General features: G+C 48.6%; 2 protein-coding genes across 8 annotated transcripts; one reads left to right on the top strand and one right to left on the bottom strand.

The window, feature by feature from the left end:
• Positions 1-488: 488 nt before the first annotated feature.
• Positions 489-9,361, bottom strand: ankrd13a (ankyrin repeat domain 13A). 2 transcript variants are annotated; one of them, XM_027027188.3, is made up of 15 exons: positions 8,419-9,361; positions 7,944-8,079; positions 7,185-7,309; positions 6,810-6,855; positions 6,284-6,427; positions 5,889-6,078; positions 5,757-5,823; positions 5,294-5,375; positions 4,875-4,936; positions 4,534-4,664; positions 3,973-4,130; positions 3,614-3,775; positions 3,293-3,468; positions 3,130-3,191; positions 489-3,024 (listed from the first exon to the last, which is right to left on the bottom strand). In XM_027027188.3, exons 1-15 carry the CDS (start codon positions 8,518-8,520, stop codon positions 2,829-2,831), a joined length of 1,839 nt encoding a protein of 612 aa, XP_026882989.1. In that variant the 5' UTR covers positions 8,521-9,361; the 3' UTR covers positions 489-2,828. The 2 variants fall into 2 exon arrangements, with proteins under 2 accessions (XP_026882989.1, XP_026882990.1); XM_027027189.3 differs by having other exon boundaries at positions 3,293-3,465; positions 8,419-8,786.
• Positions 9,362-9,562: 201 nt separating this feature from the next.
• Positions 9,563-25,745, top strand: git2a (G protein-coupled receptor kinase interacting ArfGAP 2a). 6 transcript variants are annotated; one of them, XM_035525868.2, is made up of 20 exons: positions 9,563-9,853; positions 12,570-12,703; positions 14,045-14,157; positions 14,730-14,835; positions 15,061-15,147; positions 15,231-15,361; positions 15,527-15,621; positions 15,920-15,965; positions 16,262-16,313; positions 16,639-16,711; positions 16,919-17,013; positions 17,346-17,457; positions 17,601-17,725; positions 18,255-18,404; positions 20,175-20,417; positions 22,787-22,869; positions 23,206-23,364; positions 23,816-23,980; positions 24,825-24,888; positions 24,991-25,745. In XM_035525868.2, the coding sequence occupies exons 1-20, from the start codon at positions 9,802-9,804 to the stop codon at positions 25,204-25,206; spliced, it is 2,301 nt and encodes a 766-aa protein (XP_035381761.1). In that variant the 5' UTR covers positions 9,563-9,801; the 3' UTR covers positions 25,207-25,745. The 6 variants fall into 6 exon arrangements, with proteins under 6 accessions (XP_035381761.1, XP_081566189.1, XP_035381762.1 ...); XM_081710063.1 differs by having other exon boundaries at positions 23,816-24,009; positions 24,991-25,121; XM_035525869.2 differs by lacking the exon at positions 23,816-23,980.
• The last annotated feature ends 67 nt before the right edge of the window (positions 25,746-25,812 follow it).

Here is a 25,812-nt window from a genome sequence, read left to right as displayed (position 1 = left end):
AGCTGTGCAAGCAAAGTGAAGAACAAAAAGAAAAAAATATTAAATTAGAGTATACGGCACGTGTTCTTTATATACTGTCATTATACTGTCGGCCGGTCAGCAGTCAAGCTCATAGGAACAACCCCACTCTAGATCAGACACTGGGGAAAATACATGAGACAAAGTATCTGCTTATTTAGCCCAACTTTGTAAAACTTGCCAAGAAATCATCACCCCCCCCCCCGCATTTGATTCTTCGGAGGCACATCTTGTGAAAGAAGAAATGAAGAAATATCTTTAAGCCTGCACCTACGAGGAACACAGCTGGCGAGCTGCGCTTGCGTAAATACTGCCACCTGTTGGTCCACATAAGAACAGCAAACGCGGACACAAAAAAAGGAATCTTGATTCCTGTCAGGAAGCTCAAGCAGAGCTGATGAGCACGACTGCAGGGTTCGTGCAGATCTCTGGGAGGGATTACTCAGAAAACTCTGCCGGTACGAGTAAAGTCATATAAAGTGCTTTTATTGAAGTGAAAACAATTTTGTCATCCCCTTGGAAACAGACATCACAGTTTGCAAAAGCCTTCTGATTTCGTCAACACACACTTTCACCATTTACGCAGTTTAAATAAGACAGTTATCTGAAATCAGCCATTACTAACCCCAATGTGGTAAAGCTCATTATGTAGTTTGGCAATTAGTTCTTTCAAAAAAAACAAACAAAAAAACAGAAAACACCAGAAACCAAGACAAACGGTCTCCTGCAGAAAGAACTGCCCTGCCACTTTTAAATCACAGGCGTTATAATTGTATAGTATTGTAGTTTTAGACAAAATTAAAAAGTTATGTTCTGTTATAAAATGAGCGTGGTGCAGCGTGCCCGGCCGGCTCGGGGATTTGGGATATACTTCACACACTCGCTCAAACTCAGAGTGCACAACAGCTCGTCAAGCACTCGCTCACACACAGTGCATGAGGGCTCTTCACATTTGGTCACACTCACAGTGCACGAGAGCTCCTCACGTTCACTCACACACAAACAGTGCAGTGAAGCTAGTGGGGCTCCTACATCAGCAAGAGTGGGAACTGAGAGGGTCCTTGTGCAATCCTCTTCCTCAGAGGCAGAGGAAATCTTACCACTACAAGCAAACTGCCATCTTCAAAACCCCAAATAAACAAGCAAAAAAAACAAACCACCCAGTAGTGGCATATAATGGAAGATCTATGACTACTTCCTAAAACACCTTCAGACTCACATTAACCATTAAAAAAAAGGAAGAGATATTGTGTTGGCATTTATCATGAAAGAAGCTGAAGCACCTCTAGAGCAATGAAGCACAATTTTATGTAGCCCTGTTTCTCACAGATCGCATGGAAGACTCTCCCATTTCTCACAGAAACCATGGAAGATGTACTCCCACGTCAACCACGCAACACGGGGCGAAAGCGCCCACAGACATGGCCTTACGAGGTTCCGCGGTTAAACCAGTAGGCACCGGTTACCACAGCAACGGGGCAGGGGGGCCGTGGGGGAAGGGAGGCAGGGCCCGAATGCCCTAAGCTTGCGGCCGGAGTGTGCAGAGCTGCAGTAACGCCCCACCTTATCTGTGGCCAGGAGGCACGGAGGTTTCAGTATTGCTCGTGGAGACGGGAGGAGCTCTCACCCGAGGCTGTCCGCCGGTAGGAGAGAGAGAAGGTGCCAGAGCTCGATGGAACCGCCTGTTTGTCCTTCAATCGCGAGGCCTCTAGGATTCTACATTCTGTGCTGTCCCTGTGTCTGCATGCATTCATGAGGAAGTCAGGGAATGATCCCTGCTCTGCCTTCTCATCCCGAGATATTTTCCAACCCTTGTGTTTGTACGTTAGACTTAGGACAATTCGGCAACGTGGTACGTCACCATGTACATCTTAGCACTGCTGTTCTCTCTAGTCGCATGCTTTGTGTCTTTGTCTACAGTTGGGAGTTCAGCTCCATAACCCTGACGACTTCACTAGTTCTAACATCTATGTGCTCCTCAAATGTTGGGCTAGCTGCAGGAGGTGTGCAGGATTAGGGCTGGAACTGACAGATACTGGTGCATCTCCAAGAGCAGGGCTATGGAGCTGAACTCTGGAGGCTGGTGGATGTCCAAGATCAAGGTTTTGTTTCCGGCCGTTTCAATACGTGGTGGCTGAAGGCCGTATGTGATGGCCGCGTCACTCCATCACTTAGCCGAACATCCCACTGTAACTAAGCCTCATTTAGAACACTTCAGAAGGAACCCTGAGATACTGCAACAACAGGAATTGAAGCCCATACAAAACACACACACAAAGTCCCTCAAAAAAAACCAAAAAAAACCCCCACCCCAGACACAGAAAAAAAAAAAAAAAAAGACGACCAAGTTCTGCAATTTATACCACAAATACATACACACTTGCACGCATGCGCGCACACACACATACAAACACACACACTCTTTCCAAAGTATGGCCTTTCGGGAACGTTACAAACACGCGCTCAGTTATCAAAGCAATCTCAGTGAAGCAGCTCAGAGCTCCTCTCTCGACACACGAAGAGCAGCGGTCTGCTTCGTTGTCTCAGAGAGGGGCGAAGAGAGGATGAGCAAAATGCTGTGCTGTACATTCGAAAACGATCTCGTGGTCGTCACACACGAGCACACTCTTAAACGTTGGGACGAGGAAGGAGGGGTTTCTTTAGGAAACAGATCCGATTCTTAACGCGAGTAATTTAGCCCATTGGAGAGCAGAACAGGCGCGCGGGAGAAGGGCTTGGAGGTTATGGCGGCGAGGGGAAACCATCTCTGCCTTTGTGTCCCTCACTGCGCACTGTTGACCTCTCCTTTGTCACTTCTCCGTGAGCGAGAGCTGCAGGATCCGCTCCAGCTCCTCTTCCTCCTCCCGCCGCCTCCTCTCCTCTTCCTCCTGCGCGCGGTTGGACAGCTCGATGGCCAGCCGGAGGTCCGAATCCGGGCTGGAGGCGGAGCCGGAGCTGGTGGGCGTGGCGTCGCTCAGGTCCACCAGGACACCTTCGGACATAGTGCTGCGGGGGGGCAGACAGAAGGTTGGGAAACCCGGATGTCTCGAAATGTGGGAATATTGGAGAGTAAGATATGTGAGAGAGTTAAAGACCATAAAGCTTCCTCACCCGTCACTGAGGCTGTCCACCATGCCTCGTCCCAGAATTCCATTGGAGTCCCCCCACGTGTCCTACAATGCAAAGGTAAAAGGAAAATACGGGATATCAAAAAGGCACTGCAGATAATGTAATGAAAACACGCACGCACGCGCACACCCCCTCCGGCCGGTACCTGTGGGTTGCAGCTGTTGGACTCCAGCAGGCTCTGGTGGATGGCATACTGTAGCAGCTCCTCCTCATGACTGGCGGCATGGTGGCGGGATGCTGGTTGCCGGCCGGCCCCGCGGAGGCGGTAGTGGGCGGGGATGGCGAATACACTGGGACAGACGTGGAATGCGGCAGGGCCTGCTAGGGGTGGAGCAGACCGCGCGCACACGCACATGCACACGCACGCACACAAATCAGACCACTACAGTGGGGCGTTCGAGGACACGCCAACCCCCAAACCACCCACGTTATCGGCACGCCCTGTATCTGGGCAGGCGGTATGGACCTGAAGCTCCGTCGCTCTCTCCTGGCTTCTCCACGGCTGGCGACGGCGTGGCACACGCGGACTCGGGGGCGGACTCGCTCGCCTCGGCAGCCTCCTCCGTGCTGCACCGGTTGACGTTTCCAAATGTGATGCGGGCGTTGAGCACATGGAAGAGTGGAATTTCTGACCAAAGGACAAACATGAGGGGAAAGGTCACCATTCTGCGCAACACAAAACGCGGAACGATCGAGAAGCGGCTGCCACATCTGTACATATCAGGACATAGAACGATACAAGTCAAGTGGTGAAGTCTAGAGTAGTGGATGACACCCGTATCCTTACGCTCCCTAGATGCCCCGGGGGCGGGGCAGGGCACCTACCTATCTTGACAGGGAAGCCCGGGGGGAAGCGTAGGGTGATGAAATCACGGAGGCGGGCGAAGTGCGAGCTGGTGCGGGCCATCAGGTCGATGATGGGGGTCACCTGCTCCACCAGAGACAGGGGGTGTTCCTCACTCATCCACAGGGTCCCCTTAAACCTGACACACACACACACACACACACACACACACACACACACACACACACACACACACACACACACACACCCACACCAAGTTGATCCAAAATAATAGTATTGTTAAATACTGTCATTGTCATAACACTGTAGCTGCTCTTAAGCCTTCCTTCCTATGGACTTTGGTTCCAAGGCCAAGCTAGCTCACCTGATCTAGGGTTCAAAGTCAAAGTGCTCGCAAAACACTGATTGGTTGGCTAGTGCTGCGGTTTACTAAACAGACACCCTAGAGCTAAAGGAGCAAGCCACGTCCACTGTACGGGCAGGGGCGCGCTGGTTTAAGAGTTCATTAGCCATGAAGAGAGGGGTCACAGACACCTTGTTGTCGTCATTAATAATATGATCGTTGCTGTCTCTTCATTCACCTTTGGGTTCTGATGGTGAGCTCGATGGGCCTGCCAATGTCTCGGTCCTGAAGGTTGAAGTTGGGGTTGAAGTACTCCTCTGGGGTGATGGCGGTGGGGTTTGTAGCTGTAGCATACTCCAGGGTCAAATCCTGCCCAAGGCGTTCAATACAAATTTACTCTCTTGACACCCAATTCTGCTCGCTCAGGAGTGATACCCACCACTATTTCCCAGATTCCATCAACATGGACGGTCATACGTTTTATTGCATCAACAGATACATGCGTTTTCCATGTTTTTCTACGTTACAAGCCTACAAAGACCACGTGTGCACCTACAGAACAGCGAGTGCACCCCTTACCCCCTGAGCGCTGATCTGTTGTTCCACCGTGCCGAGAAAAGATTCCAGAATGTTCCTCTCGCCTGCAGCAGAGACGAAGACTTTAGATCGGGAAGTGACGGAACTTATAAGACGGGCGGGGTCGTCGCACCACGGTCCCCGGCCGTTCCCCGCGCCAACGCACCCAGTCCAACTCCATCAGGGAGTTGATTCCGATGTGGGAATCGGGTGTGATGGAGCAGAGTTGGCCGGAAACCAGGTGGGACGGGACGGGGAAGGGCGGAACAAGGCGTGGAGGGGCTATTCCAGGTTAGAACTGGGAACTACCAACTCAAAGTGAAAGCAGGAACCAGTACCAGGCATGAAGTTGAAAGAGAGAGAGAGAGAGAGAGAACTGAAACTCGATCAGACTTGGGTTGTTGCAGCGTAGCTGGATTTACTTTTAATTCTGGCCTTCTCTTCGTCTGTGAGGTGCTCCGTCCGCGTGCGAGTCACGACATTCACGTTGTTGACAGAGAACACCTGCCAAAAAAACACAATGCTGTCATCACCATCTTCATCCTCATGCAAGACGAGCTGTTACAACACTCTCTGCTCCCATGGAAGCCACAGAACATATTGTGACACTATCTCACGGGGGGGGGGGGGGGGGGGGGTTAAAAAAAAACAAAACTAAACAAAACAAAAAAAAGTTAGAAAATAAGCAATACACGTTAAATACACAACTTGTAATATGTAATTACAGGGAAATTCTGGGGAAATTCTAAAGTGATGGTATCACTGCCTTCCTTCATGAGCTAAGCGATGTGCATCAGAACTGGGTAAACACTAAACCGTGTGGTGCCGTGGCCCTCCTGAAGCAGGCCCTAGCACCGCTGTGCCTGTCTCCGCGGAGACGCTCACCTTGGCCTCATACCCGTTCACCACTTCAGTTCGGTCTGACCTCCAGCCCCAGATGCCCGATTTACACCTGCACAGAAAACAAGTCGTAACCAAACCGTGGCGGTGAGGAAGGCATGCGGGATGAGGGCTCACCTTTCAAACGAGATGTCCTTGGTGTCCAGGTAGGTGTTGACAATGGGCGTGGTCAGGCGCTTGGCCACTTCCTGATCGTTGGGCTGCATGGAGTCGAGCGTGACCTCCTCCATCTCGCGGGAGATGTCCAAGCGCTCGGTGTCTACCACCTCTTCATCGTGGTTTACCTCCATCAGCTCGGCACAGCTGTCTGTCCACACGCACATGCACACACATTCAACTAAGTATGCAGACATCACTCAGTCCAAAGTCTGTTAAAACTACTATATTAACAAACCTGATTCAACTGATAGAGAGCTTGCAAATGAGCTGACGAGCTGAAGCAAGTGCATGTGTGCGGGTCTCTGGTACTGAAGTGTGTGTTGGGCTGTGTGAGTGTCCATAAATGTGTGTACCGTCTCCTTTGAAGATATAGCTCCGCCTCCCCCTGATCCAGGTCATGTTCTCAAAGCCGAGCAGGGTGGCGTCGACACGCAGGCTAGCGCCACTCTTCCAGATACGGCACACGTCGCTCGGGCACACACGGGACACCAGCGGGACTGCAGCCGGACGGGACCACACACACGCACACGCACACAGACACGCGCAACCCCATTCCACTCAGCCAAAACAACTCCAGGCCAGTGGGTTTGCTAACTAACCACATCGACACTTTTGAGTAAAGACACATTTCTGAAGAAACTTTCTCCTCCTACCACCAAAATGAGCACTGGGGCATTCACTAGAAACCATTCAAATGCCCTTCCTATCTGATGTGCATGTGATCGCTGCCTCAGAATTTACAGGCACCACCATTCGATCAAACACAGCAAAGCTTCATATTGGCCAAACATGCCAGTTGGACCAGTCCGAAGATGAGATCAGATTGCGGATAGCTGAAGCCGCATGGTGGAGTCTGCGCAGGTGCCGAGCAACACTTACTCCAGCTGGTGAACTCCCACTTCATCTCCATGTAGAAGTCCGGAGACTGCAGGAGATGAGAAGCTTAACGTTAACACAATCAGATCAGCCATTTAACGCGTTCACTCTGGCGTTAGGTAAAATGATCGTTGCGACCCGTCTGACTCGTGCTGGCGGGTCATTTAGCGCTAAATAGAGAGGCGGAGAGATAGAGTGACCGATTTAGCTCCACCCCCTCAGATTCCAGAGCCCCGGCGGGATGAACACACTCCTGGCGGGGAGAGATTGAGGGAGGAAGGGACTGAGGCAGCAAGGAAGAGTCTGAGAGGGAGAGATATAGAGAGGGGGTGTAGCCTTATTTCCAAGACAGGTTCCCCCCCCCCCCCCGACACTCACCTCGCGGATGCGGGTGAGTAGCTCCGGCACTCCGCTCAGGGCTGTAGAGGCCTTGAGGTAATCACGACGCTGCAGTACCAGCTGAACCATCTCTGGGTCTCCGGTGCTGACTGCTTCCTGCAGCACTGCACCGCATGCACGCACACACGCGCGCACACACACACACACACACACACACACACACACACACACACACACATTAGCAGGGCCCAGGGAGAAAGTGGCATGACAAGAGGCTTCTCACCACAGCAAGCCGTCATGCATTTTTACTTTGAAGCCAGATAAACAAACACACACACATACCTGTGCGTGGACTAATGTCATGAAATACTTTCACTTTTACAGACATGGGATGGTCTAGAAACCCAGAGCCAGAGACTTATGCACACCAGCCTCTAACACACACAAAGTACACAGAGTATTCACACAACCAGGCGCACGTCCTTGGACGGCTGCAAGCTCCTGTCGGCGCTTTAAACGGGTCCCATAGCGCTTCAGCTTCTGCAAGCCAAAAGCCCATAACTGGAGTTCACATGTCATCAGCCACTGAGATCCAGCATTAAGGGGCACAGAGCAAAACGAGCTAGGATTTCAAACCCTTACCCGTCTGCCTGCCGCCACCACCGACCCGGACAGAGACAGAGCTGCGCGGTATGGACGGTGTATGGGGTGGGAAAATCCCAGTTACAACGGCAACAGCGATGCGCCGACATGCACAGAGAAATGCTGTGTTTGGACGACACTGGCGGCGACACTGACCCGTCCAGTTCTTGGCGTTTTCTCGAGTCACCTCGGCACCGTGTCGGAGAAGCACCCTCGCCGACTCCAGGTGGCCCAGCGACACCGCCAGGTGCAGCGGGGTGCGTCCTCTGGGGTCCACGTCCTCGATGTTATTCTGCAAGAAAACACCACCAGCCGGTTACCTTTAGCTAACCTGGGTTAGCTCCATCCCTCACTGGGCTTTCAATGTGGAGCCAGCTGATAAACTATCTTATTGTGAAGAACAAACATCAGATATGACGGACAGCCGGTCGGTAATTCCAATATTTGGCGACCTTGCTAACGTTATTTTCCCTCATTAAGCTGCGGGTAGGCCAGCGAGGGTTAGCCCAGCGAGGGTTAGCCCGGGTCGAGCTAAGACGGGTGGGGCGAGGAGCTCAGGGATTTCACCCACCACACCGACGTGTAAAACGGCACATATGCCGAGCAAACGTGTAAAAACGTGGCTCCATACCGTGTGCAGCTCGGTCTCCAGCTCTCTGTGGGCATTCTCCCACACCAGGCAGTGCAATGGAAACTTCACCCCGGAGTCCCCGGCGGCGGCGGCCGGTAACATCGCGCCTCCTCCACGTTAACCGGAGCTAGCTGGAGAGGCGACCGCGAGTGTCAATGTGTCGATACATTTATCGAAATGGAAAGTAAAACTTCGATTCGGGTTAATTTTTTGGGCACAGGGATTGGAATGGCCAGGGCGACGACGCATTTGACTTTTCAAAATAAAAGAAAACTTTTAAACGAGGAAGTGGCAGGTTGAGACTACTCTATAGGGGTGTAAACATTAACGACAATATCCGCCAGGAAGCGAAATAGCGTTTAGAACATGTATGTTTGAAAACAAACGAAACGGTCATTTCAAAATAAAAGTACTCTACTTAATTAATGTATTAGATTAAGCAACATTATTAAAAAAACTAAAGTATCAGCAGAAGTATGTATAATGGGCAGTCACAATGAGGGCAGGCCCATTGCACCCTGAGAGGGGACTTTCTGTACTCTTCACTGACACTATAAAACTGATTTTTGCCGAAAAAGTACGAAGTAGCGTGAACCTGCTTCGATCAAACCAACTTTCCGTATATTACCGTATTCTAAACTGGAAGACGGTTAATTTTGTATTGTAAATTAAGGTAAATATCGGTAGTTCGTAGTGTTTGTAGGTTAATTTTGTATTGCTCTGGTGCACGGGGGCAATACACTCGCGGATCCAGTCTAATCCCGGACGTTTTCGTATGCATTAAACCAAAATCTTGACAGGATATAAATATCCTGACGTGTTGGCAGAGACATAAATACGTTTCAGTATGCATTAAACCAAAACCTGCCAGGATAAAAAATATCCTGACGTGTTTCCAGGGATTATAAATGCAATGAGTAAATGTGTATTAAGTCTCCCATACCCAAAATTAGCTTCACTTGAAATACAGTATTAACTTAGCTGGCATTACGGAGTTGAAATAAAATAGTAACGAGAATGATGCCACATTGAAGGGTCTGTAGTAATGAAGAGACATTGCACCAACGTCTTTCTCGTCTGTAGATAGCGCTGGATAGCGGCTTTCCCCTGGACGGAACTCAAGTTTGCTGTCAGAGGAGATGACAGGCGCTTGTGTGCTGAGTTTCCGCAGCTGTGCGGCGTTTCTGTCCCCCATAGTTGTGCGCATTTGTAAGGAGCTCGAAAACACAACTTCTCTTCCTGCAGTCCTCGTTAATCAGGAACGCCAGCTAGGTTAACTAGCTAACGTACATTTAATAAAGGCTCGCATGATAAGAGGAGTGATGGTTTCCGTGCGGATAGTTCAGTTCGCTGTTAAATGGTGATCGCAGCGTTTGCACAACGATGTCCAAACGGATACGAAACGGCGAAGTTTGTGCGGACTGCGGCACATCAGGTGAGACGTTTACTTCCCAAGCTTATCTGAGTAGATACTGTCAACACAGCTAAGATATCAACGATCATCCGCGTTTGAAAACAGGCACTAAGCCGCAGACTAACGGTAACAGTAGTTGGTGAATCCGACTACAGATAACTGAGGTTAGCTAGCGGGCTAGGTAGCTAGGTCTTCTCTCTCAGTAAAAACACCACTTTCTCGCATTACTTTCGCTGAATATCTTAAGAGGTTATCTTGTGTTGCCCTGCTGATGGTTAAACTGACCCCAAAGCAATGGCATTGTAACCGGTACGGAGGAAGAGGCAAAGCTCTGTTACCGTCAGGGGTCAGAAATGCAGAAAGACCCTAGTCTCGTTTCTTTTTAAAAATGAGAGTAACACATTAACACTTTTCCACCTGCAACATTACTACCTGCGTTTTTGTATACTTTTATCTAATCCCCTTAACGGCATGTTTTTGGTCAGGTAGATGTTTGCCCATATGTCTAAAGGTGTTATCTACCACAAGCCCTGAAATTGTTTCAAACAGGTAAAGAGTAAAATGACTTATTTTGGATGAATGCATCTTAGTAAGGAGAAACCTTCTCCACTGTATGATGTTTTACACCCTTTAAACATAACCACGAGAACAGCTCAGAATAGCTTCTCGTGTCTTCACACCCTCTGAGGAAGTGGGACTGGATTTAACGGGTGCCAGGCTTTGTTACAGTAGCTGTCAGTCCCGTGGCCGATGCGCTCCCCCTGCGTCTCACTGGGTCTCTCAGATGGTCGTGCCTTGTGGTCCACCTGCCCTGCATTACTGTATCGGAGACCCCCCCCCCCCCCCCAGTTGTTGTTAGGGGCGGAAATATTTTTAGTCATTCTGGCCTGTGTTTTATTTTAGCTGAGGGTAAGGGAGGAGGTTGGTGGATGCATTTGGAACCAAAAGACAGCAAGAGAGGGGGAGAGGGAGACAGAGAGAGAGAGAGAGAGAGAGAGAGGGAGAGAGGGAAAGGGATACAGGAAAGAGTAAGAGAAAGGGAGCCGTTTCTCGAGCCAAGCGTCTGGCCTCTTCTCAGCTGTTGTTGGACGGTTCCTATGCTCTGAGGAAGTGGTTGTGCCTCATCTCAGCTAGTCAGTAAATCTTTTGGGCAAACAGTTGCTCTTTCTGCCAGTCTGGCTGTCAGTCTGTAATATTTCTCTCTCTCTGTGTGTGTGGTGCAGGCCCCTCCATATTAGGTGGAAAAGTGGTCAGTGATAATGCAGGCAATTCCAGCAATTCTATATTTCATGTAACAGTGACAGTAAATGACTGTGTTATAAATGATCTATATTGTCATTTAGATTTCAAACTGTTGTCAGTTTCTCATAGGAGTAACTCCAAACGGCTACAGGCCGGTTAAATTGGCCCTTGCTCGTATGAAGCGTGTTCCCGCAAACACTGTCATTTTCCCAACCAGGTTCGGACGCTATTTTCGGCATTCCAGCCCTCGCGAGCTGTATTCCACCCTTCTTGCTCCCGCGTTCCAACCGCCTTCGAGCGCGAGAGCGCGTGCGACTATATGCCCGCGTGCGGTGTGTGTGTGTGTGGTGGTGGTGGGGCGGTAGCAACTGGCGCGGCACAGACGGGCTGAATATGGCGCTAAATATGAAGCTTAAAATAAAATCAGACACAGAGCAGAAGTTTTTTTTTTTTTTTTTTTTTTTCCCAATGCCGGCTGCTTAGACGCACGCATCATCGACACCGGTACCGTCAGCCTCGCGCGTGTGGGAGGGGCTGTCGCGTGCGCGCCCGTGGCACAGACTGGGGGTGGGCGCGTGCGATGGTAACTAATGCTGTGGAGAGACTGTAGAACATGCAAGGCAGAAAACGAGTCACGATCGACCTAGGTTACCAGTTTAGCTTTACATGCATTTCACAGGAAACACGTCAGAGGGTTTGGCCTTTGGCGTTAGACGAAGAAAAACGCTCCAGTACTTTTTTAATAGACTGTTGTACTTTATTATGAACGCATTTCCTATTGGTTTTGTCTTTAAAATGCAGTTTGAAAGGGCTACAGTACAGGATTTACTTCCCCAAAGGTTTCTCTTTCACCTGGCAATACATTTCTGCTCAGTGGTGTCTCACTTGCAGTAGAATGGAAGGCCCAAGTGTGTGTGTGTGTGTGTGTGTGTGTGTGTGTGTGTGTGTGTGTGTGTGTGTGTGTGTGTGTGTTGCAATGTGGTTAGATTTGTAGTCAGTTAAAGAGGAAGTTACACATCTGTACGTAACGAGCTGTCTTTTGGCTTAGGCCATACAAGGAAGTATTCAGGGCCACATCCTCAGAGCTGCAAGGCAAACAGGCAAACTGCCTCAGTGTGAGAGTGCTTAATTTAGGCCTGCGTATGCAAATTACAAGTCATCATCATTTCAAAACTTGCTTACAATAATGTGCCCAAGGTCACGCGCCATCCGGATAGTGTTGTGCGTTGTTGTTTTTTTAAATATTTTATTTTGGCAGTTGTCGGGGATTCAGACAGTCTCCGTTATGTGATCCGCTGCATTATGTTATTACCGCAGCTGCTGCTTGTGAAGAGTATTGATCGCTCAGAAGTGCGTGGTTTACGTTGCCCGGTGCCAGGCGATAGCCCCAATAAATGTAATGGATATCGATCGCTGTCAGACACGGCCCTGACTCTGTCTGTATGTCTGACATGGGCCTGTTTGTTTGTTTGGTTTGTTGTTTGTCCTGTGACAGACCCTCAGTGGGCATCGGTGAACAGAGCGGTTCTGATATGTGATCAGTGTTGCAGCGTACACCGCAGTCTGGGACGCCATAGTTCACAAGTGCGCCATCTCACACACACGGCCTGGCCTCCCACACAGCTACAGGTGAGACACACACACACACACACACAGAGTCTTGTACTGTAGACAGTTCAGTTGATGCTACATCTAACCTTGACCCTAACTTTAAAGATGCCATAGAATGCATTTATTAAGTACTTTAAACATGTATGTATTGAAACATGTGATGGAAATATAAATTAGAAATTTACCTGACAAAGGGATTGATAAAAATCTTTCAAAATAAAAATGAAACTCCATATAAACAAGCTAGGTAGTCATATTATATAGTTAGCTAGCTAGCTTTACCTTGAGCTTGCTAGTAGCTAACGTTACCTTTACCAGCTACTTGGTTTCAGTCTCAACAGTGCAAAGTTGTTGGCTCACTATGAAACTGTCAGTGTAAGATGATCTGGCTTCAAACTTTGGATAAAATCACACAGTTTTGGCAAGCTACTCACAGATTACAGTGGCAGTTCTGATGCCAATAATGTAGGACCTGCCCCTCTCTATGGTGTTAAATGTTGAGTGAAGCCTTCTTGGCACTGTCCAAGGTCTGAGAAGCTGTTCGGAGTGAAACTCGCAGAGAGAAATGATGAAAACCGCTCTTCTTACACTCTTTGGCACCTGTAATCTCAGTAACTAAAACTCCACACAAGGTGGAAAATGTCAGATGTTCCTCGTGGTGGGTGCATTGGTCTCACAGAGATATATAAACACATACATGGCCTGGCCTCCTACAGGTGAGATGGACATGCACAGGTGTTATCTGTTAGTACACACACTCTGTATAATCTTACATGCATTCTGGCATTCTGTAGCTTCTGGCAACGTATGAGTTCACAGGCATACACACACACACACATACACATACACACATGTGGCCCCCTACATGGCTATACATGAAACCTTTCAGGTCACACACAGAGGTGAGACCTTACAGTGCACACATACACAAACATGCACATGTGCGCCAACTTGCTCATACAAACAACAGACTCCCTCTCAGCTCTAGGCGAGACCTTTAATTGCACTTGCACATACACACGCAGACACATGTATTACAACATGTTTGCATATTTGAGGCCTGAGTGCACAAATACTCACTCCAAACCTGACACCTTCAACTTTAGCTTATCCTTCTGTTTCGCAATATATATCCATCCCTGTAAACACACACATACACACACACACTCCATACTCCTTGAAGGCCAGATTGAGCCTATTTCATGTATATCACTGTTGTAAACTTGGGATTTATTCCCTTATTTTCCCTTATAAAAGGGCCATTTAATATTACCAGTACAGACATTTTTCTTCATTTGGCTTGCTTTTGCTTGGGGGCCCTTTCCGCTAATGGAGACATTTTCTCCCCCATGTCCTCAGATGGTCCAGACGTTGTACAATAACGGGGCAAACTCCATCTGGGAGCACTCCCTGCTCGACCCCGCCTCTGCCATGGGGAGCAGACGCAAGACTGCGGTTTATGATAAGCTCCAGTAAGTGACCCAGCAGCTAGCCAATAGGAGAGCTCCGCCAGCCTTGCTCCACAATTATGGGCAATAGTAATAAACACCACCAGCCAATAGGAGGAGTGCTCCATACATAATGCTGGTCCTGAATTTCCTGGTCCTGGTGTCCCCTACCCTCATACATTAAAAAAAAAAAATTACCGGACTGGCAGAATTGTCCAATAGCCCTTTTTCAGTTTTCAAGTGTTTGCTTTTTTTTTTTTTCATTTTCACAATCTGCTACTTGTCATGGCAGTTTTGATCAATGTATATCAAGTTTTTATCAACTTTCCTTTCAATGTAAAAGTCAACACCTTCAGCAGATGCTGTTTTATGTCCGTGTGGGTGGCGGCCCTTTCTTTGGTTGTGTGGCATTGCACTCTCATCTCATTTGAGGGCCTTTGATGTTGCATACTGTTACTGTTTTTTTTAGTAGTTAAATGCCACCAGAAGGTTGACATCAAAGTCTCTGTGCTGCCGAGGACTCAAAGTAGTCTGAACGGCTTTTAGCGTAGAGTGTTTAAAGTTGTGTTACAGCATGTCTCTTTCCTCTTCCAAAGCCCAAACAAAGCTGAGTTTATAAAAGCCAAATATCAGATGCTGGCTTTTGTACATCGGATACCTTGTAGGGACGAGGACCTTCTCGCAGCAAGGGACCTAAGCAAAGTGAGGAAGACCACTTTACTTGTGTTCTGGTTTTGATTTTTTTTTTTTTTTTGTCTGTTTTCTTTTTTATCTTAATATTTAAATTGAATAGTTAATGTTAAAAGAACATTTACATGTTTAACTGAAAACTTTTAGTTGTAATAACCAAGTAAGCACTTAGTGTGGAAACCAAAAGGTTCCTCATATGCAGTTTGTGGTTGTAAGACGTTGTGTGTGAACCTTCAGCAACTCCACTCCAGCGTGAGGACCGGGAATCTAGAGACCACACTGCGCTTGCTTTCCCTCGGCGCTCACGCCAACTTCTTCCACCCGGTACAACCATCTAAAACTACTCTGCAATGTGATATGGCCATGACTTTAGTGTGTTTCTAATGTGCGCGTGCGTGTTTGAGCAGGAGAAGGGCACTACACCATTACATGTGGCAGTTAAGGCAGGACAGGTCTCGCAGGCGGAGCTGCTCGGTGTATACGGAGCTGACCCTGGCGCGCCGGACGTCAATGGCAAAACGCCCATCGACTACGCAAGGTGATGGCAATTTGCCTCCTTATAAAGTACCACCTGGTAGAGGTATTCCCAGTGCAGTTTTACCATCACCACTGACTGGTAGAGGTATTCCCAGTGCAGTTTTACCATTACCACTGACTGGTAGAGGCATTCTCTAAGGGTTAAAACTGTGATCCGTTTCCACAGAGAGGTTGGTCACATGGACCTGGCGGAGCGTCTGGTGGAGATCCAGTACGAGCTGACGGACGGACTAGCCTTTTACCTGTGTGGCAGGAAACCAGGTGAGCCAAAGCACCAAACACCTCCCAGGGTTTCCAGAACTGTCACACTCTCCTGGCCAAATCGCAGCATGTGAACTAGTGTAGATGTTCTATGTGACCTTTCATAACCTTTTGTAAAAAGCTGTTTTAAAGGGTGCCACTGTGATGATTACGATGAATCCTAATGATTTGCACTTCTTTAATAGCTGTGCTGATAAAATAACTGAAAATGAGTTTTACTTTTAGTAATGCTATTGTAATTAAATGACAATAGACCAAAGTTGCTGGTCAACGGTTGTGTTTATTTTTTAATATTTAGATCACAGAAATGGACAGCACTTCATAATACCACAGTTGGCAGACAGGTAATGATGTTAAAATTATGACCCAGGATCGTATTTGCTCTTGAGGAGTTTCTGGAATTTTCTGTGTCATATCCTGTCTGATTGACTCGTCTTTACCTTTATTGCTTTCTGTGATGTGAAAGAAATGTGTAAGTGGTTAATGAGTTAATCTTATTTCTACATCTTACCTTACAATCTTACTTTTATGTACATTAAAGAAGTTGGCTCCACTTCTCGTAGCTGTGTATGTTATTTAAGGATTGTAATCCTTTCAAAATGCAGATTTTAATGACCTTTTACTTTTCTCATTCCTGTAGCACTCAAGATTTGACAGAACTTGCCAAAGCTGCGAAAAAAAAATTGCAGTTGGTGAGTCTGTTTTAATCCACATCCATGAGTTAATGAGTGTTTATCAACCTTCATCATACAGTTAGTGTTTATCTACATTCATACAGTTAGTGTTTATCTACATTCATCATTCAATTAACTGTTATACATTCATCATACATTTAATGAATATCTACACTCATAATAGTTGAGTATTTATCTACAGTCATAATGTCTGTAGTACTGTACAACAGTTACATTTGCGGTGATCTGTACATAGGACATCTTATATGTACTATGTAAATCTACAGTTTATCAGTAACACAGTCCATGTTATTTTGTGTGTGCGTGCGTTACATGGGTGCAGCTCAGTAACCGACTGTTTGAGGAGCTGGCGATGGACGTGTACGACGAGGTGGACAGAAGAGAAACAGACGCTGGTGGGACTCCACGGGCGCCCTGCCTATACAAATAACCATAGCCAGTATCTTAACAGGTTCACATAAATAAATCTAGATGAACAGCAACAGTACAAACATCTGAATGAGAGTTCACAGACCTCACCCTTTTACACTGGCAGTCCCGTATAGCCTCCTGCTGTGTCTGATACAAGTGTGAAACGCTGCGGTGTTTTGTTTGCTTCTCAGTCTGGCACACGACGCAGACCCACAGCGCGCTGGCGACCGCAGCCGCCGTACCCTTTCTTCCGGTGAACCCCGAGTACTCGTCGACCCGCAACCAGGCAAGTCTGAGCGGCTACGCCCGGCGAGCCCCACGCCGGCCGAGGCAGGCAGGAAACGCGCTCACAGCACAGTGCACAGACCGCAGCACACCATCAAAGCATGAGCTAAAAAAGGAGAAGGGATTAGAGTCAGAAATGATTCGAGTTGAGTTAAAACAATTTTTTTTTATTGTTGTTTCATTTTAAGAGGCACACACAAAATAAGGAACTTCTATAAGTGAATTTCCTTCGTTTTCCCACCTTGAAAGTAAGCAGAGTGTGTGCAGTGTGTTTTGTTTTTTTTTTCTGCAGTGTCCATTGCAGTTACTGTGCGTTTCTCCGCTTTTTTCTAGGGAAGGCAGAAGCTTGCGAGGTTCAACGCTCACGAGTTTGCGACCCTCGTCGTTGACATATTGAGCGACGCGTGGCGCCGTCAGCTCGGGAACTCGTGCGCCGTCCTCAAAGGTTTCGCCCACCAGCCGAACCGTGTTCCCAATGTGCATTAGTCCGACACGACTAAGCGTTTCCTGCGGTCCGACGGCGTCGTGTCTTTCTTTTTTTTAAATAGTAATAATAATAATAAAAAACGTTTCCGTGGTCGTTCGCAGACGGGCTGACCGCGAAGCGCCGGAGCGACCGCAGCGGCAGCGACAGCCAGGACCCCGAACAGCCCGACTACGACAGCGTGGCGTCGGACGAGGACGCGCCCGGCGGGAGGGCGAGCAGAGCCAAGGTGAGCGCCAGAAGTGGAGGAGGCGAAGAAACGCGGTTCATTTACAGGCATTTTTCTTTTTAAATGTCACATTTAAGAATACATTTTCATTACATCCCGACAGCCGATCAATAAATCAAATGTTCTGGATGATCTGAGCTGACTGAGCAGTGTAGCAGGCCATGAGTCTGTGACAGCAGCTGTCAATCAAGCATGCTTATTAGAATATTAGGACCACGCCCAGACTGTTCAACTGTGCTAAATGTTCAATATAACGATGTAGTTTAGTATCACATCCTACAGCCTAGTACAAATGTTTTTAAGACTTTAGAACATAGACTTTAAACTTGAGCCCAAGAAACAGTTTGTCCAAGAAAAACAGAAACGGCTCTTTAGCGCCATCTGCTGGACAGTACTTACTTATTCATTCATTCATTGACTGACTTATGTGGTTATGCCCACTGGCTTTTGCACCGTGCTGCTGGTCAGGAAGCCAGTGTTCTCCTCCGCGCACACACACCTGTCATTCTGTGCGCGTTTACTTGCTCAGCACTTGGACCCTGACGTGTCGGACGGCCCTGTGAGCGTGCGCGAGTTTCTGGAGGTGAAGGGTGCCCTGGCGGCCTCGGAGGCCAAGATCCAGCAGCTGACGAAGATGAACACAACGATGAGCAAGGAGCTGCGTGTCATGCAGGAGAAGGTACGGGAGCTTCAGCAGTTTCAGCGTTTTAGGAAGAGGTGTGGGTGTCGCAGCAGTTTGAGTTTCAGAAGAAGGTATGGGAGTTTCAGCAGTTTCGGCGTTTCAGGAGAAGGTACGGGAGCTTCAGCAGTTTCAGCGTTTCAGGAGGAGTTGGTGTTGGAGCAGTTTGAGTTTCAGAAGAAGGTATGGGAGTTTCAGCAGTTTTGGCATTTCAGGAGAAGGTACGGGAGCTTCAGCAGTTTCAGCGTTTAAGGAGGAGGTGTGGGTGTCGCAGCAGTTTGAGTTTCAGAAGAAGGTATGGGAGTTTCAGCAGTTTCGGTTTCAGCCATAAAGGGGCCTGGTATCGCAGCTGTTAGAATTTCAGGTGAAAGAGTACTGGCAGTGAACCCAGGTGCTAGCGCCCCCTGTCGTGCCCTTCACCCCGAGCAGTCCCAGGGTGAGCAAGGCGAAACCGCTTCAGAACAAAGCTTCGCCCAGACGCCTCGTGTAGGTGGCAGAGCGCCGAGGCTCACTGTCCCCGTCTCTCCTCTCAGGACAGGAACCTCGCCGAGTAGCGGTTCCCAGGAGCCCACCGCCGATCTTCCGGCCCGTCCGAGCACCCTGCATGGCTCCCACATCTTCAGGTGCTGCTGAAGATGGCAGGGTTGACCCGGCGCGTTCCGCTCTGGGTCAGAATGCAGCCTGGAATAACCCGATGTCTTACTGGAATGTTAATCAAGTCTCCAGAACCCTTCTGTGGTTACGCATGTCATTTATTTTTGTGCCTTATTTTGATCTGGAAAACATTAATTTATTACACAAAAAGTGCTATTAAAATTATCTTGCTTCTGAATTGGTATGCTAATGATCATTTGTTGTCGCATGTCTTATTTGCACTGGCTGATGTCCAATAAATGTTGTGCAGTATAATCCTTGTGGTCTCACTCACAGTTTTTGTGAATGCAGTTTCCATCTCACTCCATCTCAGCATGCTGATCGCATGGGCATTGACGTGAATTGTCCCGGTTTTGTCGTCTGATTTTGGAACGTCTGTGTTCCCCATGGCTGCGCGGCCCTGCACACGGAGCGTTTCCTAGCCCGTAGAGTTTCAGCGATCTGCGCGTCATAGTCGCAGATGTACCGCTATGCCCTGCGAAGCGGTTTCCAGTACAGATGATTTAAAGAAGCATCTCAAAGAACAGATGCCAATGTGGAGCAGTTGTTGGTGTTTTGTCCTGGGTTTTGTTTTTTTTTGTTTTTTTTAGCTTTACAAAGAACACAGCTGCTCAGTGGGTTTCAGATGTGCTCTGTGCTTCTGGAGATGGAGTCAGGGGGAACAGAGCTGTGTGCCTTGAATATGATGACGTTTGGAGTCCACCGCCGACAATGGGCAAGGAGACGAAACACAGAAAACTTGAAATGGCGCGAAATTCTTAGTACACAGACTTAGCTCACTATGATCTCGTTTAGGTATATGGTGCCTCTAAGACGAGGCTTAAATGTCTTTTTTTTTGGGTAGGCACCGTTTTCCTGTGCGTGACAATCTTCGTTTTCTGCACAGTATCAGATTTTAGCGTTAAGATCAGCCACTTGCAGATTTTGACAGATTAGCATGGTGACTTCCTGGAGCTTCACCTTTACTGCCAGCTGAGCTCTCTTGCAAATTCTGCTGATTTATTTCAGTCTTTCTTACCCTGAAACTCCCAATTCCCCCCTCTCTCTGTCTGTCTGTCTGTCTGTCTCTCTCGCTTTCTCTCTCTCTCTGTGTATCTTTTCTGTCTCTTCACCCAGTGTCACTCCCTACACACTGAGAACAGCTCTCTTAAGCATCAGGTTTCCACCCAGCCTCACTATCAGGGTGCTGGGGGGCCCCTAGTCCCCCTGCCCCCTGTCGTCCTGACGCGTCACCCCTGTGCCTGGGTGTCCCGCTCCACTTCTATGTACGAGACCAGCTCAGGACTGGCGCCGTTTCTCCCCAAGTGCGAGTCCCCTTACTTGGAGCAGTTCCCCTCTCTGCAAGCTTGTCCCACCCATGTAAGTACACCTGGGCTCTAACCCTCTCTCCTCTTCTCTCTTTCTTCCTGTCTCCTTCCCACTTAACATGCGTTCACTTTTTGTTTCAAGACCAAATTTATAAAAAGATGTGGAATTGTAGTTACACAGCTGTGTGTGTGAGCAAAATATAAAAATATTCTCAAATAAGCCGTGAAATTCCAGTCGTTCTCACATTCTCTACCTACTCTATCACTAAAAGCACATTTCAAATGTTGCCTGTTCACTTGTCATTGCTTAAAAAAGCAAATCATTACTTTGGTTAGTTAGTTTTTTGTTGCTTCTAAAACAACACGATGCATGCTTTATAAGAAAAGCAACAACAACAAAAAAACTGCAATAAAGCGTAACTATTTCAACAACACTGAGGTTATTTATTGTAGCTGCATGTACATTTAGCAGTGGGAACATAAATCAGGAGTGATGGGATTTTTGATTTTTGTTTGTGGATGTGCAGGTCCTCTACCATCCACTAGGGGGTGCAACACCATCTGTTAGAAGTGTGGACTATTATTATCACAGGTTATAAACCTCTAGTAATTAGTAGGCTGTTCCATTCATAAGCTATATCCTTCAACGCACTTTTCAGACAGTGCGTGGTTGTATAAAACCCTTGTTGGAGCATGTTTTCGCACCAGCATGTCTGGGCCACGTATTTGCACCAGCATGTCTGGTTCAGCTCATGAAGGGACTGGGGACCGGCTAAGCTGAATCAGGCGTGCTGGTGCTGTGGTTCAACAGGACTGTCATGCAGGAAGTCATACAGGAGGTCTCCCCCAGACCTCTGCTACCCTCATCTATCTTTTCTGTTTGGTTCAAAGTCTGCCCCGCCCCCTTTTGTTTGTTGTAGCTCAGGTTGGCTGGATTCACCGGCCCTTCCTCCTCCTCCTCCCTCCTGTCCCTCCCCTCCTCGCCCTCCTCGTCATGGGACGAGAGCGCCCCCGGGTGGGGCCTCACCCAGCCGGAGAGGCCCCCTCGGCTCTCCACCTCCTCTCCGCCACCCGCGCTCCTCTGGTCCATCTCCTCCACCTCAGGCGATGCCCCTCACTCCACCCGCTGGTGTCTACGCCAGTCCTTGGGCTGCTGCTGCCACCCGGGACGTACCTCCGTCATAGTCGTGTGCAGAGCCGCTCTGCCTGTTTCTGGCTTCTGCAGTGCTAACACTCAGCTAGCCTGCTGCTGTTGTGTTGGCTGGCCCTCAGCTACTGAGACTCAGCAAGCCACTGCTATTAAGCTAACTTGTACTGAGACTCGGCTACCCCACTTCTACTGAGACTCAGCTAGCCAGTGCTAATGAGACTCAGCTACTCTAGTCCCTAGTGTTACTGAGACTCAGCTATCCCACTGCAATTGAGCTAGTCTGCTGCAGTACTGAGACTCCACTACCCCACTGCTACTGTGTGCAGGTTGAGGTACTTTGCATAAACGCTTGGCCTGAAAGTGATGTGCCTCTTCACGTGCACTACCCATAGGAGACAAGGCTTTTAAGCTGTCTCTTGTGTCTGGGTTGTTAGTGAAGTATCTCAAGAGTGTTTGTGGTTCGGTCTGCAGTTTAACCAAGCACCAACGCTTTGTAACTGTTTCTCAGTGTCAACACTCCTTCAATGAAACCAAGATGGATTTGTCCCAAACTCCAGCCTGAACGCTGGGCCCAATTCACTAGGCTCTGGTCATCGTTTACGGACTCCGTCGGCATACACAAGTTTATCATTTCGAATTAGATCGCTGAATTTTTCGACCGCAGCATTACCAAAGCCGAAATGCCGTAGGATTTGCAAGATGCCCATAAATGCCAACTTCAATCGCTTTTTAATCTCTCTTTAATCGCTTTTCTTTTCTCGTGTGTATAACATAACTTGCAGAGCTGTGCCTAAATGTCTAGGCTCACTAATGCATCCCCAATGGCAGCCTGATTATTTATTATAACAACCCCGTAACCCAAAATCTTGGCTGTAGTAGTGTTTTAGTGCGCTGTTTTACACGGAAGTCCCGTAAAGTGCGTTTTTTTTTAATTCTTTGGCACAGATCTTGGTACCAGTGCCGTTTATCTGGAAGGAAATGATGACAGACAACAATGCAGCCGCTGCCAAAATAAGACATGTGATAGTGTCACTTAAAAAATCAGTTATAAATACATCTTTGTCATTTGGTTGTCTTAAGAATTTTACATGCGAAGGACGTAAACCATTTTTTATTTAATCCTGTTATTCATCTTGTATGCCACGACGGGTGTCGCCAGTCCTGTGGCGTACCGTGATCTGTGTGTTTCACCAGTCCTGTTGTGTTGTGATCCGTGTGTGTGTCACCAGTCCTATGGTGTTCTATGACCTCTGTGTGCATCGTGTCTTTAGATCTCCAAGGCAGACAAGAAGAGCAGTGTGTCTGAGGGTGACTATGACAACACAGTCAACGATTCTGAGCTGGAGCATTCTGGGTAGAGAGCTTTCGCCGATTACATCTCCTCGCCTTATTATCTTTGCACCAGAGATGCCGTCTCTCCTCAAACAGAGCTAAAAATGAATTTCATTCAGCCACAGTATGATGGCAGACAGCACTTTATCAAGGCACACTGACTAAGGTGCTGACTGTAAGGCATACTAAATTTAAGGCACAATGACAGACACTGTAGCCAAATGACCATGGAAGACATTATCAGAATGGCAAACTCACAGAAACCATATATAGAATATAACTAGTCAGCTAGCCTTTAGCCTGTTTTCTTTCTTTTGCGCTCTCTCGCTCTCTCTCTCTCTCTCTCTCTCTCTCTCAGCGTGGGTGGTAAGAGACTGCAGGGGGAGGAGGTGCAGTCCCGGGAGGCGGAGCCTATGCCAGCCCTCCCCACTACGGAAGAGGTGATCCAGAAGACCGAGCAGATCACCAAGAACATCCAGGAGCTGCTGCGGGCCGCCCAGCAGGACCAGCACGACAGGTGAGACGTGCCGAGAGACACGTCCAGCACTAACCCCTGGCACTGCAGAGAGACACACTCTGCTCAGCGTATCGGAGAGATGCATACACAACACCAGAGGGTGCACTATCCTGAGAGAGACCCACATACACAGACGTTATATCGCCATGGATGGAACATGCACAATGGTATCAGGCTCAGAGAGACATGCATAACTCAGAGAGAGAGAGAGACCATCCGGCCCCTGAGATATCCTGGCCTCAATCCCAACAGCTTCCTGCTGATATCCATCCTCTTCCTCCTTGCCTCGTGGTTATTCCTCCATCCTCTTTAAAATGCTCCATATTTGCCCTGCTGGTCAGTTCTTCTTTCATGCTCTGTATCTCTTCTCATCCCTCTGCTCTTCCTGCCCCTGGGCTGCCAATTATCCCCGGTGGGGGTGGCATGGGCTTTTGGCCCCGCCCTCCGGCAGGCCGCCCGAGGCGAGGCAGAGCATCCGGCGTCTGCGCCACAGCCTGGGCTGCTTCAGCACACTGATGCCCTGGGCCGACAAGCCCAACTCTTCCTTGCAGGCCCTCGGGGGGCGGGGCTCCGGGACCGCCAGCAACCCGATGGGCCCGGGCGACCCGGCCTCCTGGTACTCGGGCCTGTGCACCTGCCTCCCAGGCACAGTGTCTTCCTCTTCCTCTCTCGCTCACTAACCCCACCCACCCCCAAACCCCACCCAGTGCTGCTGGGTGGATGGCGTAACGTTTATCAGCCCTGGCTGCATGTTTAGACGAGGGCGAGGTTTGCAAAAAGTGTTGGTGACTAATCACTAATCACTGCTGATGAGAGCTGAGAAACCCTTCCACGATGTATTTTCATATTTGATTCTACTACATTTTATTTTTTAGATGTAAAGTAAAAGGAATGTTCTGGAAATCTGGGGGAAATTTGCTTTGACCACCAGCCTGAACACATCATGTGTCCAGGACGTTTGAAGGCATTGTAGCAATAAAGGTTTAATAAAACAGATAACCCCAGATATTTCCAGTGCATAATGTAGTTTTTTAATGATACCCAATTCTCAGTTTTTTTGTTTATATATTTTAAACCTCACTAATTTTGCTACCATAACATACTAAATCTACATGGAGCAGTCATTTTATGGGTTGTACACGTAAGGTTTTACAGTTCAGTGGTTTGGTGGGATTACGTTCCTAGCAGGTCTAGGAAGGTTTCCATTCCTAACAGGTCTAATCTGAGATGTCGGGGTAATGTCGCCAGGTCAGAGGGCCTTTTAGTGTCAGCCCAGGCTCATCTAAAGACCACTAAACACTGACATGCCAAGGACCTACAGGACCTGAGTGAGACCCCCCCCCCTCCCTAATCCTAATGTCCTAATCCTACTAATGGACTGTTTTGCGGTGGGTGTGGCTTTGGCTCCGGCTCTTCTTGGCCTCCCGGCGTCTAACGTCTCCTTCCCTGCCCCCACACAGCTTTGTATCCTGGGCAGAAAGAATACACGTGGCTGTGAGCAGCATGGTGGCGCTGTTTCCTCAGGTAAGCACGCGTTCTCAGGGAGGAAGCGCTTTGGCGATGTTGTGCGAATGTCTTGGAAGCGCCGCGCGACTCCAGGCTGCGTTCTCTGCGTTCGTCCGGCAGGACCCGGGCTCCGCGGCAGCGCGCGCGGCGCTGCGCTCGCTGGTGGGTGGGGCACGACGCCTGCGGGACGAGTGCCGGGGGGCGTGCCGGCCGGACCGCACCGACCTGCCTGCTGACCCGCTGCTGCTCACGCAGCAGGTCATCCAGTGCGCCTACGAAATCGCCAAGGCCGCCAAGCAGCTCGTCAGCATAACCACCAAAGAGAATGGCTACTGACCCCGCGACCCTGGCGCCTGACAGGATCACAAGCCCCAATCCCCCTTTCCCCTCCCTGTACCCCTGATCTGTGTGTTTTATACTAGCATTATTTGCATGTTCCTTTTTTAAAGTCAAGACAATCGTGACAGAACTGAAAGTAGAGTTGATGTTAGCCTGCAAGCCGTAGGACGAAGCCCCCTCCGCGGACCTTACGACTGAGTGTCTGTATAAACAGAGCCGTAACTGTCTGACCGTTATTGAGGTAACGTCTCCGATTTCTGAAGGAGTCAGTGAGAGTTTCCCAGGGTTAACCTGCCTGTTCAGATCCAATTACCTAACTGTATAAGCAACCTCATGCCTCTGATCTGATGGGAATTTCTCACAGTCGGATTATTTAAACGTGGTTGTGAACTCATGGGCTCGACTGGGAGAGCCAGCCAATCACTGCTGGCGATTGGTCAATAATAAAAATATATCCCCGTCTCTGTGGTCGTGAGAATGAACTGTCTATGGTGTAAATAAAAGATATTAAAAAAGGGCTCGATTTTTCAACTAAACGTCATATTTGTTCTGACCTTTATTATGTTTTAGAGCTACTTGTCCAGCCTTCGTCTCAGGGATTTT

Source organism: Electrophorus electricus, chromosome 1, assembly GCF_041902795.1.
Source record: "Electrophorus electricus isolate QZ-2024a chromosome 1, ASM4190279v1, whole genome shotgun sequence".
NCBI classification, from domain to species: Eukaryota; Metazoa; Chordata; class Actinopteri; order Gymnotiformes; family Gymnotidae; genus Electrophorus; species Electrophorus electricus.
The sequence above is the reverse complement of the archived record's forward strand: the minus strand, read 5'-3'. Positions and strand labels throughout refer to the sequence as shown.

Coding starts and splice junctions, on each gene's coding strand:
- ankrd13a (XM_027027188.3), bottom strand. CDS start 8,520: ATGTTACCGGCCGCCGCCGCCGGGGACTCCGGGGTGAAGTTTCCATTG. Junction 4,665..4,874: donor AACAGATCAGCGCTCAGGGG/GTAAGGGGTGCA, acceptor CGCCTTGGGCAG/GATTTGACCCTGGAGTATGC. Junction 3,025..3,129: donor GTGGACAGCCTCAGTGACGG/GTGAGGAAGCTT, acceptor GCCCCCCCGCAG/CACTATGTCCGAAGGTGTCC.
- git2a (XM_081710044.1), top strand. CDS start 9,802: ATGTCCAAACGGATACGAAACGGCGAAGTTTGTGCGGACTGCGGCACA. Junction 12,704..14,044: donor GGCCTCCCACACAGCTACAG/GTGAGACACACA, acceptor CCATGTCCTCAG/ATGGTCCAGACGTTGTACAA. Junction 17,726..18,254: donor GGAGGGCGAGCAGAGCCAAG/GTGAGCGCCAGA, acceptor TTACTTGCTCAG/CACTTGGACCCTGACGTGTC.